Source organism: Equus caballus, chromosome 25 (assembly GCF_041296265.1).
Source record: "Equus caballus isolate H_3958 breed thoroughbred chromosome 25, TB-T2T, whole genome shotgun sequence".
Classification (NCBI taxonomy): domain Eukaryota; kingdom Metazoa; phylum Chordata; class Mammalia; order Perissodactyla; family Equidae; genus Equus; species Equus caballus.
In genome coordinates, this window is record NC_091708.1 from 43,725,148 (window position 1) to 43,741,174 (window position 16,027).

At 54.5% G+C, this 16,027-nt stretch overlaps 1 protein-coding gene across 1 annotated transcript; it reads right to left on the reverse strand.

Moving 5' to 3' along the window:
* Positions 1 to 2,361: 2,361 nt before the first annotated feature.
* On the reverse strand, positions 2,362 to 15,775 carry ABO (ABO, alpha 1-3-N-acetylgalactosaminyltransferase and alpha 1-3-galactosyltransferase). The gene is given in 8 exon segments (XM_023629239.2): positions 2,362 to 3,275; positions 3,277 to 3,712; positions 4,841 to 4,975; positions 5,470 to 5,505; positions 7,681 to 7,728; positions 8,657 to 8,713; positions 9,346 to 9,415; positions 15,578 to 15,775. Coding segments are annotated over 8 exon segments (1,065 nt in total). The 5' UTR covers positions 15,606 to 15,775; the 3' UTR covers positions 2,362 to 3,020.
* Between the last annotated feature and the right edge of the window lie 252 nt (positions 15,776 to 16,027).

Below are 16,027 nucleotides of genomic sequence, written 5' to 3' on the forward strand. Positions count from 1 at the left end.
AGTGTTTACTCTTTTCCTTGAAGACCCCCAAAGTGTAAGTCTGAGGTCTCCTACAGCCTGGGTCTGACTTGGAGTGTGAGTGAGGACGGCGCGGAGGTGGTGGCTGGCTTGGGGAGGCCACTGGAAGCACACTGACTCTGGGGCGGGGGGAGCCCCACAGGGCCCGGCAGAGGAGGAACTCTGTGGACCATTTTCGGGAACTGTCTGGCTTCTGAGGGGACTAGGGACTGGAGGGACCAGGGCAGAAGCAGAACGACCAGGCAGGAGGCTGTCCCTGAGGTCCAGGCCAACGGGGCTGTGTCCGGGACCAGCCGGTAGAAGTGGTCGGTGATCACAATGGCTGGAGGGAGAGACAGCCGGCGGGACTTGTGGACGGTTTGGAGGCAGCAGCAAGTGACAAATCAGAGATGACCCCAGGGCTCTGGGCTTGGCGTTTCCCTCTGCTGAGATGGGGACAGCTGTGGGAGAAGCGGGCGGCCGGGTGGGGTGAGGGTGGAGAGCAGGGAGCTGACATGGACGGGTGGGGCCCGTAGCCCTCAGGTTTGTGTGTCCAGAGGGGGCAGGTGGGACTGGAGCCTGGGGCCCTTCAGGCTGATGGGGGCAGATGAGGAGGAGGAGGCGCAGGGCAGACAGGAGACCCAAGAGTGGGATGGAGCAACTCCCTGGGTGCAGAAAGGGGCCCAGGCTCCAGGCTCACTGTGGACGGACCTTGAGAACATGGTGCGACAGGAAAGAAGCCAGTCCCTAAAGGACAAGTACTGGATGACCCCACTTACCCGAGGGACCCAGAGCAGTCAGATGCACAGAAACAGGAAGCAGAACAGCGAGGGCAAGGCTCCGCCTGAGGGAGCGAGTGCTCAGTGGGAGGAACTTCAGTTTGGGAAGATGAGAAAGTTCTGGAGACATGGAGGAGACGGTTGCACAACAGTGAAGGTACTTAATGCCCCTGAACCGTCCACTTAGACAGGACCTAAATGGTGCCCGTTATGTATACTTGGCCACAATAACGGAGAAGTTACTCAGAAGGAAGGAGCCACGGCTGCGTCCCAGGAGGGCCTGGAGCCAGACCCTGCACAGTTCTTCACTCCCTCATGCTCCTGAGCACACAGCAGGCACTCAATAAATGCTTGCTGCGATGTAGTGAAGGCAGATGGTTCCAGGGAGAGTGCACGGGTGCAAATCCGGCAGTGAGCACTGAGAATCCCAACAGGACGCACATCCAGACAAAAACCACCCTGGGACCCAGAGGGCACTGTGTTCTCGGGGCTGCGCTCAGCGGTCCCAGGCAAGCCCCAGCGTCAGGAGACTGAAGGGCCTGCGAGGCGGCACCCGCGCCCCTGAAGCCTCATGGCCACGAGGTGGAGCGTGGAGCAGGGAAGAACCCGGCCCAGGGCCTGTTGGGCTTTCAGGGCTCATGGCGGGGCCTCTCCCAGCCTGACCGGGTTGTGTTCATTTCTCCAGGGAGAAAACCCTTTTCCCGAATTGTTCTTATGTAAAAACGGCTGCTCAGGATTGACACAGATAAACATCCAACAGCTGCAAAGGACCCAGCAATTATGGATCTTGACCAACCGCAGCAGAGCAGTGATGGTGTCACATCTGACTTCCCTCTGTCTTCGCATGTGATAGGGGAAAGCAGGGGCAAGAAGATGCAGCCTTTAGACCATGGGAGGGCCTCTCGGAGGGACATGGAAATCGTTTGGATGTAAGAGACAGGTTTTCACCACAATTAGCCACTTCCTATCATCATCTAGAAATATTTCGTTCTCAGTAAGAGAACTGGCGGCTCCTGAGTGAACCGAGAGTTGCCTGAGGTGACGGGTGAAGGTGGTTGCTGAGCTCCAAGTCGGCGGGGGGCGGCGGACAGCGGGCTGTGCCCTGGGCTGGACGAGGGCCTGGCACTAGCCAAGAGGGTCCTGAAACAGCATCACCTTCATCTGCCACCTGCTGCCCAAGGGACCTTTCATCTTTGTCCAGACTCCAGAAAAGGCAGAGATTTGGCCTAAAGCTGGAGCTGGGTGACTGTGGCGCTGCACCCTCCTTCTGGCTCTGGAGGAGGCTGCATCTCCGGTTCCTGTTTCTCAGGAGGCGCTGAGACCACCTGCCTCCTGGGAGCTGAAGGACCTTCAGAGCACCCACTGGGCAGCTGAAGGTGGGCCTGCCACGTGCCAGGAACTTGTGTGCCTGAGGTCTGGCGTCAGGTCTAATTGTGTGTGTGCGTGTGTGGCAGGGGTGTGGTGCTGGGCTGGCCCAAATGGGGGGTGTGTGTGTAAGCGCTAGGCCTCAACAACTTCCCTCAACAGAATGTTACTGAAAGTTCAGTCTCTGAACCTGATGCCAATCTAAATAATAAGCAGAGTGTTGAGTGGAAAGGAAAGGCTTTATTGTTTTTGCCAGGTGGAGGGAACAGAGCAATGGCTAGTGCCTTAAGAACTGCTAGCTCCCTCGTTCAGAAACGACTAAAGGGTTTTAAGGTTTTGCTGTTTGCAAGGGGGGAAGAGAAGGGAATTTTGCAGGTGGGTGTCCTTGACTGTTCATCTCCGTGGTGGAGGGTAGAGTCTGGTGTCAGGAAGCCGAGGAGTTGGGGCCTGGGCTGCTTTAGTTTCCTGATATTCTCTGGACATTAGGCTCCCTGTAATAGACCTCAAGGACCTGTGATTAGTCACAAGTTTACTGGGAGCCCAGCGGGAGGCCATCTGAGCTTTAAACAATTTCTAACTTCTTTGTGATTGTAAAGCTCAGGGAGTCAGAGACTACAGAAACAAATATTTACATATTTGATGAGTGTAAGTAAAGCAGCAGAGAACAGGGAATGTGTGCTTTGGGTTTTAGCCCCATAGACGCTGGTTTCAATGGAAGGGAACCCATGTTAGGGCTGGTATTAATTAAGAGGCCTCAACAAGGACAGAAAAAGGAAGTGGGGTTACCCAGCCTGTTATAAAGGTCCCCATCAGGGCAGCGCCCCCAGGAGCGACACTGGGCGGCCGCCCACGCCCTTGCGCAGTCCTCCTGGCAGCCCGTCATCGGTTCCGGATCTCCCGGTGATTCTTGGGCACAGCCACGTATCTCAGCTTCCTCATGATGGCGGGCCAGCCCAGCAGCTTCTCGTCCCACATGTACTCCGGGGACAGCACCTTGGTGGGCTTGTGGTCCAGGAGGTACCTGTTTAGGTGGCTCTTGTCGTGCCACACGGCCTCGATGCCATTGGCCCGGTCGGCCACTATCGCCTGGTGACAGGCCTTGGTAAGCCGGTAAACCTCAGACACTGACCCCCCCAAAAAAGGCCCCCATGTAGTAAAAGTCGCCCTGGTCCCGGGGGATGTGCGCCTGTGACTGCGGCCGGCGCTCGTATGGAAAAGCCTCGCAACTGGCCCGATAGTAACCGGGATGGAGGGTGCCGAAGAGCTGGGACAGGATCTCTACGCCCACGTGGTCACGGAACTTCATGTCCACGTCCGCGCACACGAGGAAGTCCACCTCGCGGAGGAAGCGCTGCTCGCAGAAGCTGCTGATCATCTCCATGCGGCGCATGGACACGTCCTGCCAGCGCGCGGAGGCCAGCACCTCGAGGACCACCATCTGCCGGCCCTCCCCGAGGGGCACGTGCGGCACATCGGCTGGCCGGTCAGTGAAGACGTAGTAGTTGACCCTGTGACCCACCATAAAGTGCTGCTCTGCCGTCTCCAGGAACAGCTTCAGGAAGACCACGTATCTGCGGGGAGGCCGAGAGCAGGGCTGGGACAGGGTCCCTGCCGAGCCCGGCGGAGGGACCCCAAAGCTTGGCGGCCAGCAGTGGGTGTGCCCTCTTCCGGAAGGCAGGTCCTCGGCTGCTTCAAGCAGCAGCCACTCTCCTGGCCCACCCTAAGCGATTCCATGGGCTGTGCCCCCCTAATCCTCTGCTCCCTGAGATGGGGGTCCATCAGCACCCCATCTTACATAGGAGAGACTGACAACCCCCTGCAGGTCCCCTCCCCCTCGACAAACTCCAATGCTGGGCACTGAGGTTTCTGGTTGGTGATCCCACAGACCCTTGTCCTGGGACTGGAGCAAGAATTCAGAGGCAACCCTGTGCCCCTCTTAGGCCCTGCACACCAGCTCTCTCAGGTCTGAGTAGGAAAGGGGGTCTCAGGTGAGCTCTGTGAGGGAAGGCTGCTCCAATCCCCCTCCCTTGCGCAGGTGCTGTCGTCAGCTCCACTTTCCAGAGGCTCAGAGAAGTCGAGTCACTTGCCTGCAGTTCATTCGCCATGAAGTCACCCAACCCTGGTGTCCCAGGGCCTCACTGGTCAGCTCCTTCTCAGGGGTCTGGGACCGAGTGCTGAGCCTGACCTGGCTGTCCCCCTCGCTGCCCCCCATCCTGTATCTGAGCACCGGGAGGAGCCCAGATCTGTGGGTACCACCTTTCTACTTGTCCAAGGAGGCCACAGGCTTCCTCCCTCCTACCTGCTTCTCTGGTTGGTGGAGGGACCACCTGCAGCCTTGACAGAGGGTCCGTGGCTGCTCCCAGGCTCATCAGGGACATGTGCTGGGGTCACTGACATGTCTGCCACGGTGGCGGGGGGGGGGGGGGCGGGGGGGTTGGCGGGGGAGGCACAGGACACAGACAGTAGGCTGGAGCTATGATCCTGGGTGACATGCAGCCTCCTGAGAAGGAGCGGGTGGCATCCATTCGCTGAGCCCAGGAGGACACAGTAAGACCACTGAGTGAACAGCCTTTCACATCTACCCCTCGGGAGGACAAGGCAGGCGCCGCCTCACTCTGCCCTGGACACAAGGACAGACCTTGATGTCCCTGGTCACTCCCTCCTCCCGGTCTCTATCCTCTGTCATCTCGCTTTCTTACTTTTTAATGGCAAACACCGTGATTCCGATGGTGGCATTCTGGAGTCGGAACTGCTCGTTCAGGATGTCAGTGTTGAAGGTCGCCTCCCAGATGATGGGGGCCAGCCAAGGGGTAAGGACAAGGACATCTTTCCTACTGCACGGTGAGAAAGCCACGGGGCAACGTGTGAGCTGGCGGGAGGGTGAACACACTCGTCCCTGGTGCTTGTCACCCCCACCTGGGACCCCCCTACTCAGCCTCCGTCCCCTCGCTGCCCCCAGGCATTCGCAGGAAACCAACCAGATGCAAAGCCAGACTCCAATCTGTGCACATGCCTCCAGCTGGCTCAGAACGCTGGACCCGCTGGCTCAGAGTGGGCACCGGGATTTGCCAGCAGAGGGGTGGGCCCCTCCCCAAGCTCCCCTCACATCTTTGCATACTTTTTGGTGCACAGAGGATAGAAAACAAGAAATGCAAGCCACAGAAGGAGAAGAGGACAGAGAATATCTGTGGGCTCCACTTCAGCTCTCGGAAAGACCCCAGAGGAAAAGAGTACAAAGCAAGCTCCCGCAGTGACTTCAAGGAAACCGCCCTCCAGTGCCTTTAGGACAGTGCCCAGGGCTGCAGCAAATTTCAGTACATTTACTCACGAGGGTGTGAGCACCTTGGGCTGCGGATACACCATCCTGAAAAAGAACACCCGTGAAGTGAGTGCACAGGAAATTTGATGGACGCCCTAGAGGTGGGGCTGGTGGAGCTGTGAAAGCAGAGGAGGGTCTGTCTCCTCCCAGGACCAGGGACCCTGGCAGGCTGCACTCAGTCTCACAGTGTCAGTTTCACCCTTTGTAAAATGGGCAACGGAGCAAAGAGACCTCAGGTGCACTGCCTTCCTCTTGCCTAAGGCAGGAGGAGTCCCAGGGCCTGTGTTGTAATTCACCGTGGGCGTGGGCGGGAGGGAGCCGGAAGTGGCGTCAATCCTGGGTAGTTCCCACAAGGGACTATCCAAAGGAAAGCCGGCCCAAAGGAAAGGCAGTCAGACACGCAGGCAGTCCACCTGGGCCCGCAGCTCCTTTGCCCCTTCACTGGCTGGGTGACAGGGGCAGGTGACCAGGTTCCCAGAGCCCAGGCCTCCTGTGTGCAAAGTGGGGAGAGGAACACCTCCCCGACTTGGTTGTCACAGGACCAGCTCCAGCGTGAGCTTAAAGCACCGTCAGGTGCAGCAACCCTGGGAAATTTGTGAGTGGTGGCCCTGGCCCAACTACAGTATTGTGGAGTCCCCAGGAAGAGGAGCCAGTGGGCACGCGTCATCCACAGTAATGACTGCAATTAGCATTTCCTGGGATGGCGTTTAAAGCAGGGCACTTTTCCCTTTTTAGGGAAAAGGAAGGAAATTCCGCAACATGCTACTCCATGGATGAACCTTGAGGACATGATGCAAGTGAAATAAGCCAGTCACAAGGACAAATGCTCTATGATTCCACTTACATGAGGGATCTAGAGTCATCAAATCCAGAGACAGGAGGTAGAAAGGTGGTTCCAGGGGCTGGGGGGGAGGGGCTGGGGTGAGTGTTTAATGGGGACAGAGCTTCACTTTGGAAAGATGAAGAAATTCTGGAGATGGATGGTGGGGATGGTTGCACAGCAATGTGACGTATTTAAGGCCACTGAACTGTGAGCTTAAAAATGGTTAAGATGGTAAGTTTTAGGTCCTGTGTATTTTACCATAGTTAAAAGTTTTTTTAAAAAAGTAGGGTGGGGGCCAGCCCCAGTGGCCTAGTGGTTAAGTTCGGCACACTCCACTTGAGCGGCCTGGGTTCGGTTCCTGGGTGTAGACCTTTACCACTCATCTGTCAGTGGCTGTGGTGACAGCTCCCATTAAAAAAAGAGGAAGATTGGCAGTGAATGTTAGCTCAGGATGAATCTTCCTCAGCAAAAGAAGAAAGAAAGAAAGAAAAATAAATAGGGCAGGCCTAGTGGCGTAGCGGTTAAGTTCCCAGGCTCTACTTTGGTGGCCCAGGTTTTGCGGGTTCAGATCCCAGGCACGGACCTACACATCGCTTACCAAACCATGCTGTGGCAGGCATCCCACATATAAAAAAAAAAATAGAGGAAAATGGGCACAGATCTTAGCTCAGGGCCAATCTTCCTCAGCAAAAAAAGAAGGATTGGCGATGGATATTAGCTCAGGGCTAATCTTCCTCAGGAAACAAAAAAAGAAAGAAAAAGAAAAAAGAAAAAGTGGGGTTGGGGCTGGCCCTGTGGCCGAGTGGTTAAGTTCCTGTGCTCCGCTGCAGGCGGCCCAGTGTTTCGTTGGTTCAAGTCCTGGGCGTGGACATGGCACTGCTCATCAAACCACGCTGAGGCAGCGTCCCACATGCCACAACTAGAAGGACCCACAACGAAGAATATACAACTATGTACTGGGGGGCTTTGGGGAGAAAAAGGAAAAAAATAAAATCTTTAAAAAAAAAAAAAAGTGGGGTGGCCACCTTGTCCCAGACTGCCTGAGACTTTTCTGGTGTCGGCACTGACAAAGGCCCACATCCCAGAGCCCCTCCGCCCAAACCTCTGAGCCCTGGCAAACCAGGCCAGTTGGTCCCCTCTTTAACAGCCAGATGCCATGGAGCTGGTCAAAACTGAAGCACCAGCTATTCCTGGATCTTTCCGTGGCTGCAGGAGGAGGGCAGTGTCAGACCCGGCCTCAGGGAAGGGAGCAGCATGCTCCATGGGAGGCGGAGGCGCAGGAGGAAGACAGCCTGTCCCAGTGGCCACGCCCCTCTCCCCATGCCTCTCTCCTGGAGCACACACTCCGCCTGGAGGGCAGGTATCAGATGGGGAGGCACCACATAAAGACATTGTACCTCGACAGTTTCACAACTTGCAGGCCGATTGATTCCCTTCCAGCCTCACTGCAGAATGAGAACACAGAAAGGGGGTTTTAGCAGGAAAAATCAGGGTTCACGGATCACAGCCGGGGGTCCCAGTAGATGGGGACAGTAGCAGCCTGGAGTGTGGAGACAGGGTCCATCTGAAACATGCCAGATCAGCCGTCGCTGTGGGCAGTGGGTCTGATGCTGGCCTGTGTCCCGGCATGTCCCTAGACACTGTGACACCAGACACTGCAGTCGGAGGTTCACCCTCTGCCAATCTGCAGACGCCACGTCCACCAGACGCTGCTGAGCTGTGACTGCACAGCTGGTGGTTTCAAGACGCACAAGTCCGAATTCTGAGGCTCCCGCCCATCACGGTGGGTCTGTGCTCTGCCACTTGCACACAGACTGGCCTTGGTCTCAAGAGTCTGACAAATAAAATACGGCTGTGAGGTGATGCTGTGGGACTCCTGAAGTCAGGTCGGAGAAGGCATACAACTCTGTCTCTTTTGGGGACACTGATCTTGGACCCTCCCAAGCAAGCTGAGAGGAAGCCCAGGCGCTCTGGGGCTCAGCCGAGAGCCAGCATCGACAGCCGGAGCTTGGAGGAGGCCTTTGAGCCGACCCCAGCCCAGCCACTGTCTGCCCACATTGGCCTGAGAAGGGAACCATCCAGCTGAGCCCAGGCAACCCCAGGACCTGGAGAGACACAGGGATCGATGGCTGACTGTTTCAAATCATGAATTGGGGTTTGTTATGCAGCAGACGACTGATCCGAGGAGGAACTGGCCAGATACAGAGGGTGGGAGGAGAGAGGAGGGAAGAGGAGGAGGCCCAGACCCACCGATGGATCAGCCCAGGCAGGGGACCCATGAAGCAGCCACCACTGCCCCCTAGCACCTGGCCAGTCCTTGAGCTGGCTCTCACAGGTCACAGCGGTGTGACCCTGACTTTCACCCTCACTCACCCTGCCCCTGCTCGCCTGCTCCACAGCACCGGGCTTCTTGGGCTCAGGAAACCAGCGCTGTGGGAAGAGTCACCAAAGGCCACTGTTGAGGAGGGCAGACCCGGGATGGCCTGTCCATCATGCCCTCGCAAAGCAGGAGCTGGTGCCCATGTGGTGAGTCCAGAGCTCGCTGGTGTGGCTGCTGGGCCTCGGGCAGGGCCGGAGCAACTCCCCAAAGCTTGGGCGACTTGTTACACGTCACGGAGGTGGCAGGAGGGGTGGTCACTGTGGACAGTGCTGCTGTCTGAGCTCCTCTGGCAGCTGCAGCAGGTCCCTGTGCACGGTCAGCGCAGCCTCGAGACTGTGGCAGGGAGCGATTCCTGGCAGCGTCCAGGAACACTGCCCCATACCTTCTCCATCTGGACGTGGCTAACAGCACAGCTCCCAATGGCCTTCCCCACTGCCCAGCCACACAGCTCACGGGGGCTTCGTGGCCTCACCCCCAACTCCCCATGGGGGGAAGACAGCTCACTCACAAGGTGAGGCTTCAAGAAGAGGGTGTGTGTGACTGGCCGGAACTGGGAGATCGCTGTCATCAGTCCTGTCATCACTGCTGCGATACTGGGGCGGGGACCCCACAAGGATGTGATTCGCGCTATTCTGCTTCTCCCCAAGCCTGGCAGGCCTCAACGGCCATGAACATTTCTTACCCAAAGAAGACCAAGATGAGCATTATCAGGAGAAAGGTCACAGGACGAAGCAGGTAGCATTTTGGTTTTCCTGAAAAAACAGCCGTGGAAACCAGGTCACTCCTCTCTCCTCCTCCCGTCCGCCCACTGCTCTCTTCTCATGACTCAGACGTCAGGTCCTGAGACAGCCCCCTCCCCTTGCAGGTGGAGATCAGTTTCTCCTCTCCCGTAGAGAGAGGCGCAGGGTGTTGGTTCCTCCCGGCACATGGCCCAGGTGTTCCCTCCAAAACCCGGAGTTACTCTCCCCTCCTGACAGCCCCTTTCCACCGAGTGCCTTTCCCTGGAGCCTGAAATGACCGCACTGAAATGACCACCGGAGGACCCCTGCTGACCCTCCCATCAAGGGGCTGGGACCACAATAACCAGAACTCCCCTCCAGGAGCAAGTGACCCTCTGCCCCCAAGCATTTCACAGACCCCTGTAGCTCCTGCACTTCGAAACAATCGCTGGTCTTTGTTTGTGGTGATTTCTACATTTATGAAAGTGGTATATTCACAAGGTCAAGATTTCAAAGGCTTCCATGTGGAAAGAGCACCTCCGCGCCCCTCCCCCCATCAGCCCTGCAGGACTGCTCTCCCCCTGCTTCTCTGATCCTACCCTGCTCCCCTGCTCCTGCCCCCGCATTTCTAAACCCCATGCCCACGGAACAGTGTATCTCTAATATTTTCCTGAAACCGAGCAACACGGGTGGTAAAATTTGAGCCTTTACATGTTTAAATGAATTTTTTCATTTTTGCAGTTTCTAGATAGTTTGTCGGGCAGTCTAGGTTGGAAATAATTTCCCTTCCATTTTGAAAAAATGGTTCCATGTCTCTTTTTTTAAACTTTTAAAGTCAATCTCATTTGAGGTTTAATTTATATCCAATAAAATGTACCCACTGTAGGGACACAGTTTGACGAGTTTACACACGGGGAACCACCACCCCAGCCAAGATACACATTTCCATAACCTAATAAGTCCCCGCCCCGGCCTGCCCTTTTCCAGTCAAACACCACACACCCTTGCCCCGGGCAACCCCTGATCTTCTTCCCTCACTACAGATTTCCCTTCTCAGGCATTTCTAAACGGAATCCTACAGTCCATACTCTGCTGTCTGGCTTCATTCACACAGCATCATGTTTTGTTATGTTTTGTCTGTTTTGTTTTTTTGGTGAAGAGGATTGGCCCTGAACTAACATCTGTACTAATCTTCCTCTATTTTGTATGAGGATGCCACCATAGTGTGGCTCGTGAGTGGTGTGTAGGTCTGCGCCTGGGATCCGAACCTGTGAACCCCAGGCCGCCGAAGTGGAGCACGCAGACTTAACCACTACACCGCCGGGCTGGCTCCAGCATCATGTTTTTAAGATTCATTCATGCTCTTGCATGTATCATTTTTTCTTACTGCAAGGAGTCCTCCACTGTTGACATGCCCCAAATTGCTTATCGTTTCACCTGCTCACAGACATTTCGGGGTTTTCCCCTTATTGGGGCCTAGCACAAAGCTTCTATAAACATTTATGTCCAGGTATGTTTTTTGACACAAGCTTTCCATTCTCTCGAGCAAATACCTAGGAGTGGAAGGGACGGGTCACATGTTAAGTGTATGTTTAACTTCGTAAGAAACTGCTCAATCGTTTTGCAAAGTGGCTGGAGGATTTCCCGACCCCGTGGGTAATGCGTGAGAACTCCAGTGTCTCCACATTCTTGTCAGCCTTGGATAGTCATCTCTTCAGCTTTACATTCTGGAGGGCGTGGGGTGGCATCTCACTGTGGCTTCTGGCGAGTCACAATGGCATACTAGAAAGTTCTACTTAATACAAAGGAAGACAGTAAAGGAAGAACAGAAGAGCAAAAAGATAGGAAACACACGGAAGACGGATAGCTAAACGGCAGCTGGAAATCCAACCGCAGCAATAACACTGAAGGTGAAAAGATTAGACACTAACTGAAGGCAGAGGAAGCGAGACTCAATTTAAGAAAAGAACTTCCATATAAGCTGTCTACACGAGAGATATTTAGGGAAAAAAGCACAAATAGACCCAAAGTGAAAGGACAGTAAAAGATGTATCATGCAAACGGTAAGCACAAAGACAGCTGGAGCAGCAATAGTAACATCAGACGAAACAGACTGAGGCCAAAAATGCTACTGGAGACAAAGAGAACATTTTACAATGACAAAAGTTCATCCCGTGAGCAAGCTATAACAAACGTAAATGTACGCACACCTAGCAACCCAGCCCCAAAAGGCAGGAAGCAAAAACTGACAGAACTGAAAACAGAAATAGTTAATTCCACAATAATGGTCGGATGCTTCAAAATCCTACTCCACTCTCAATAACGGGTGGGATAGTTCGATAGGAAATTGGCAGACATGGAACACTTATCAACATTATAAGCTAACCTTGCTGACACCTCTCCAATACTCCACCCAAAACAGCAAAATACACATTCTCCTCAAGGGGCCATAAATATTCTGCAAGATGCACCACATATGAGGTCACAAAACAAATGTAAAAGAATTTAAAAGAACTGACATAACACAAAGTATGTTCTCTAACTGCAATGGAATGAAAGTAGAAATCAATAACAAAGGAGCTTTGGCAAATCCACAAATATGTGAAAATTAAACAGCATGCTTCCAAACCACCAATGTGTCAAAGAAGAAAATAAAAAAATATTCTGAGCTGAATAAAAAATAAAGCATAACATCCCAAAATTTACAGGATGAAGCTGAAGCCATTTTTAGAGGGAAATTTATAATTATAAATACCTAGTTGAGAAAAGAAAAATCTCAGATCAATACTTAAGTTTCCATGTTAAGAAAGTAGAAAAAGAAAAAGGAGCAGATAAAACCCAAAGTGAGAAGGGAGAAAATAATAAAGATTAGAGTGAAAATAAATTAATAGAAAACATAAAGAAAAAAAACAATGAAACCAAACAATAAAATTGATAAAGCTGTAGCTAGGCTGACCAAATTTAAAGAGAGAGAGAGAGAGCACAAATGACGAAAATCAGGAGTGACAGAGGATACACCAACACCAATCTTACAGAAATTAAAAGGATTTTAAGGGAACGCTATTAACAACTGTTTGCCAACAATTTAGATAACTTAGATGAAATGCACAAACTCTTGAAAGATACAAGCTACAAAACTCTTAGAAGAAAACAGAACTAAATCTTTGTGACATTGGGTTAAGCAAAGAATTCCCACATATGACCCAAAACCCACAAACAATAAAATGTTATATTGGAGTTAATCCAAATCAAAACTTTTCAAAAAAACCGTTAAGAAACTGAAAAGACAAGTCATAGATAGGGAGAAAATATTTGCAAATCATATATCTGATAAGGAACAGGTACCCAGAATATAAAGGAATCCTAAAACTCAACAAAGAAGACGTGTACTCCAATTTTAAAAAGGCAAAAAATCTTAACAGACATTTCACCAAAGATACTCAAACAGCTAATAAGCACATGGAAAGATGCTCAACATCATTAGCCATCAGGGAAAAGTAAATCCAAACCACAAGGAGGGGCCAGCACAGTGGTGTAGCAGTTAAGTTCGAGCACCTCGCTTCAGAGGCCTGGGGTTCGCAGGCGCAGATCCCAGGTGTGGACCTACGCACTGCTCATCAAGCCACGCTGTGGCAGCATCCCACAAATAAAGTGGAGGAAGATGGGCACGGATGTTAGCTCACGGCCAGTCTACCTCAGCAAAAAGAGGAGGATTGGCAGCAGGTGTTAGCTCAGGGCTAATCTTCCTCCAAAAAAAAAAAAAAAATAGCAAGGAGATAACACTTCACATCCACAAGAGTGGCTGTAATAAGTGTTGGTGAGGATGTGGAGAAATTGGAACCTCATACACCGCTGATGGGGATGTCAAATGGTAAAGCCACTTTGCAAAAGAGTTTGGTAGCTTCTTAAAACATTGAACACATATTTACCATCTGACCCAATGATTCCACTGCTAGGTATCTACCCAAGAGAAAGGAAAACATACGTGCACACAAAGACTTGTACACAAATGTTCAAAGCAGTGTTCAAAAAACTAAGAAGTGGAAACAACCCAAATGCCCATCCACAGATGAATTCCGTTGCAGCCCCACAACAATTATTCAGCCACCAACAGGAATGAGATGCTGCTACACGCTACGACACGGAGGCACCCTGAGGACGGGATGGTAAGAGAAAGGCTGGAGATGCGAACAGGGAGGGATCGCAATGGGCATCAGGGAATTCTGGGGGGGATGGGAAAGTTCTAAAATTGATGACACAACTCTGCAAACTGACTAAAAATAGCTGAGTAGTACCCTTCAAACAGATAAGTGTTGTGGTGCGTAAACGAGAACTCAACAAAGCTGTTTAGGAAAGCAAAGCCATCAGGAAGAGATCACTGGCCCCAGGCTGAAGGGAGAGGACGGCTCAGCAGAGACTGCCCCGAAGTCCTGCTTGTAATTCTGGGTGAGATTTTGCTCCCTTCTTCCCCGGTCATTGGGGAGACCTGCCACAATGAGAGGAGAGCCAGAACTCCTGCACGGGGCTGTCAGGCCTCCAGGGAGCCAGGTCTTGGCGTGGAGTCAGGCATCTCCTAGGAGCCACCCACACAGCAGCCACCTTGCCACCTGCCAACTTCATCCTTTACCCTCCACGTCCCCTTCTCACCACTCTCAGACCGGCTTCCCTTCCTCAGCCCCCTGCCCTCCTTCTCTCCCCTAACACGCCCGCTGCCCTACCGATTTCTGGGGCAGAGCCATCCCCGGTGCCAGGTCCTCTCCCTGGCACGCTCATGCCCCAGATCTTCACACACTGGGCGCCTCCCCATTCATGCCTCTAAGCCCACCTCCTCAGCTGGCTCACTGTGGCAGCTGTCCTTCCCAGCACCAGGCCTCCTGTTACTTAATCAATGAATGAACACATGAATGAACGTGACCCTGGGAATGGGGATTCCTTTGCCAGGTTTCTCAAAAGACCTGAACATCTTCATCTTGGAGTTTGCATCCGGTCAGTCATGGGCCAGAATTTGCTGGAACCCCAGGGGTATGGAGACCAATGGCAGAGTCCCTGGTCCTCCGAGGGTCCAGAGCAGGTGAAAGATAGTCCAATAACCTGAAGCCCGACCAGGACAGTGTAAGACCCGGGGCATGAGTGACGCTGGGGAGACGGATGTGTTCATTACCTTGATCGGGGCCACTGCACTTCGTGTGTTGTTTATTGTACAAAAAACTGTTAAAATATTTTAAGAGGGGAAAAAAGGAACAACAGCAAAAGGAAGGAAGGACCACAAGGAGGGTCGGGGAGGGATGCAGAGAGCGCCAGCAGCAGGTGAAGAGCGTCTCTGCGGTCAGACCTGGATTCCAGACTCCATTCTGCCCCCGTGGGAGCGGGACAGTGGCCTCAATCTGGCGAAACCAGTTTTCTCTGGCGAAAATGGGACAAACACTCACCTCCCAGGGTGTCCGGAAGGGTCAGGGGCATAGACAGAGTCCTGGCTCACAGTGAACGCTAACCAGCTGTGAGTATTCTGCAGGGCAGGGGCGAGATGTGCCAGCACACCCACCTGGTTTTTTCCTGAAAACTTGCACTCTTCCTGCCCTGCCCTCCTCCCCTAAACCCAGGCGAGGCCTCTGTCCATCTCAGGCCCTCCTGAACCCAACATGTGCTCTAGATTAAGGGCTCTGTGCCCTGGGGCCGCGTGGGCCTGGCTTTCGTCCCCCTCCCAGCCCTGCCCACAGATCTGCGGCCCCGCCGGCGCCCGCGCCCCTGCGCCCCGCTCTCCGGACTCCGCACCTCCGCCTGGCCAGCCTGGAGCTCTTCCAGGCACAGCAGGTGCCCAGGGGACCGTGACAAAGAAACAGGGCTGAGCTGGCGCGGCGAGCAGCCCCCAGCCTTCCGCAGGGGCGGAGCGGGCTGCCCCGGCCCTCGCCGGTCCCCAGGCGGCAGCTCCGGGAAGCCCCTGCAGGGAACGGCGGGGGCGTGGACAGCGGGGCGCGGGAGATTCCTGGAGACGGCAGGGCCACCCGACCTACCGAGGACCAGGCTCGGACCTTGCCAGCGGGTCCCGAGTACCTGGGCCCCAGGAGGCTCCAGACCTCCCTTCGCGGCCGCTCCGCAGGCGACTTCAGGCGCCCTCCCGGCCCAGCCCTCGGGCGCCGTGCGCGGTTTGCCCGCCAGGACCCTTCCTCCTGGGCGACCTCGGGGACCGCCACTCACGGGCCTGCGTCCGCAGCAGCTCGGCCATGGCCCCGCGTCCGACAGCGGCAGCCTCAGGTCCCCTCCGCGCTGCCAGGGCGCCCGCTCCTCCGCGACCTTCCGCCCGGGCCTCCGGGGCGGGGTGAGGCCGACCCCGCAGACCCCGAGGCGTCCACGTGCTGCCCGCTCCGCCCGCGGCCAGGACTCCGGGAGGTGGGACCGATCGAAGGAACAGCGGGGCGCAGAGGCTGGCACCGGTCCCCGGGCACCACGGCTCGGGGTCGGGGGGAAGAGAACGGGCGGGGCCTCCTCCATACGCACCAATGAGGCCGCGCGCCCCTCCCAGCCCGCCCCCCGACCCCCGACCCCCGACCCCCGGGGCGCGTCCCCGACACCCCGCCCCACGCACTAGTCTGGGCAGAGCCACGCGTCCCCGAGCCCCGACGCCCCTTTTCCATACAACTACTGCCG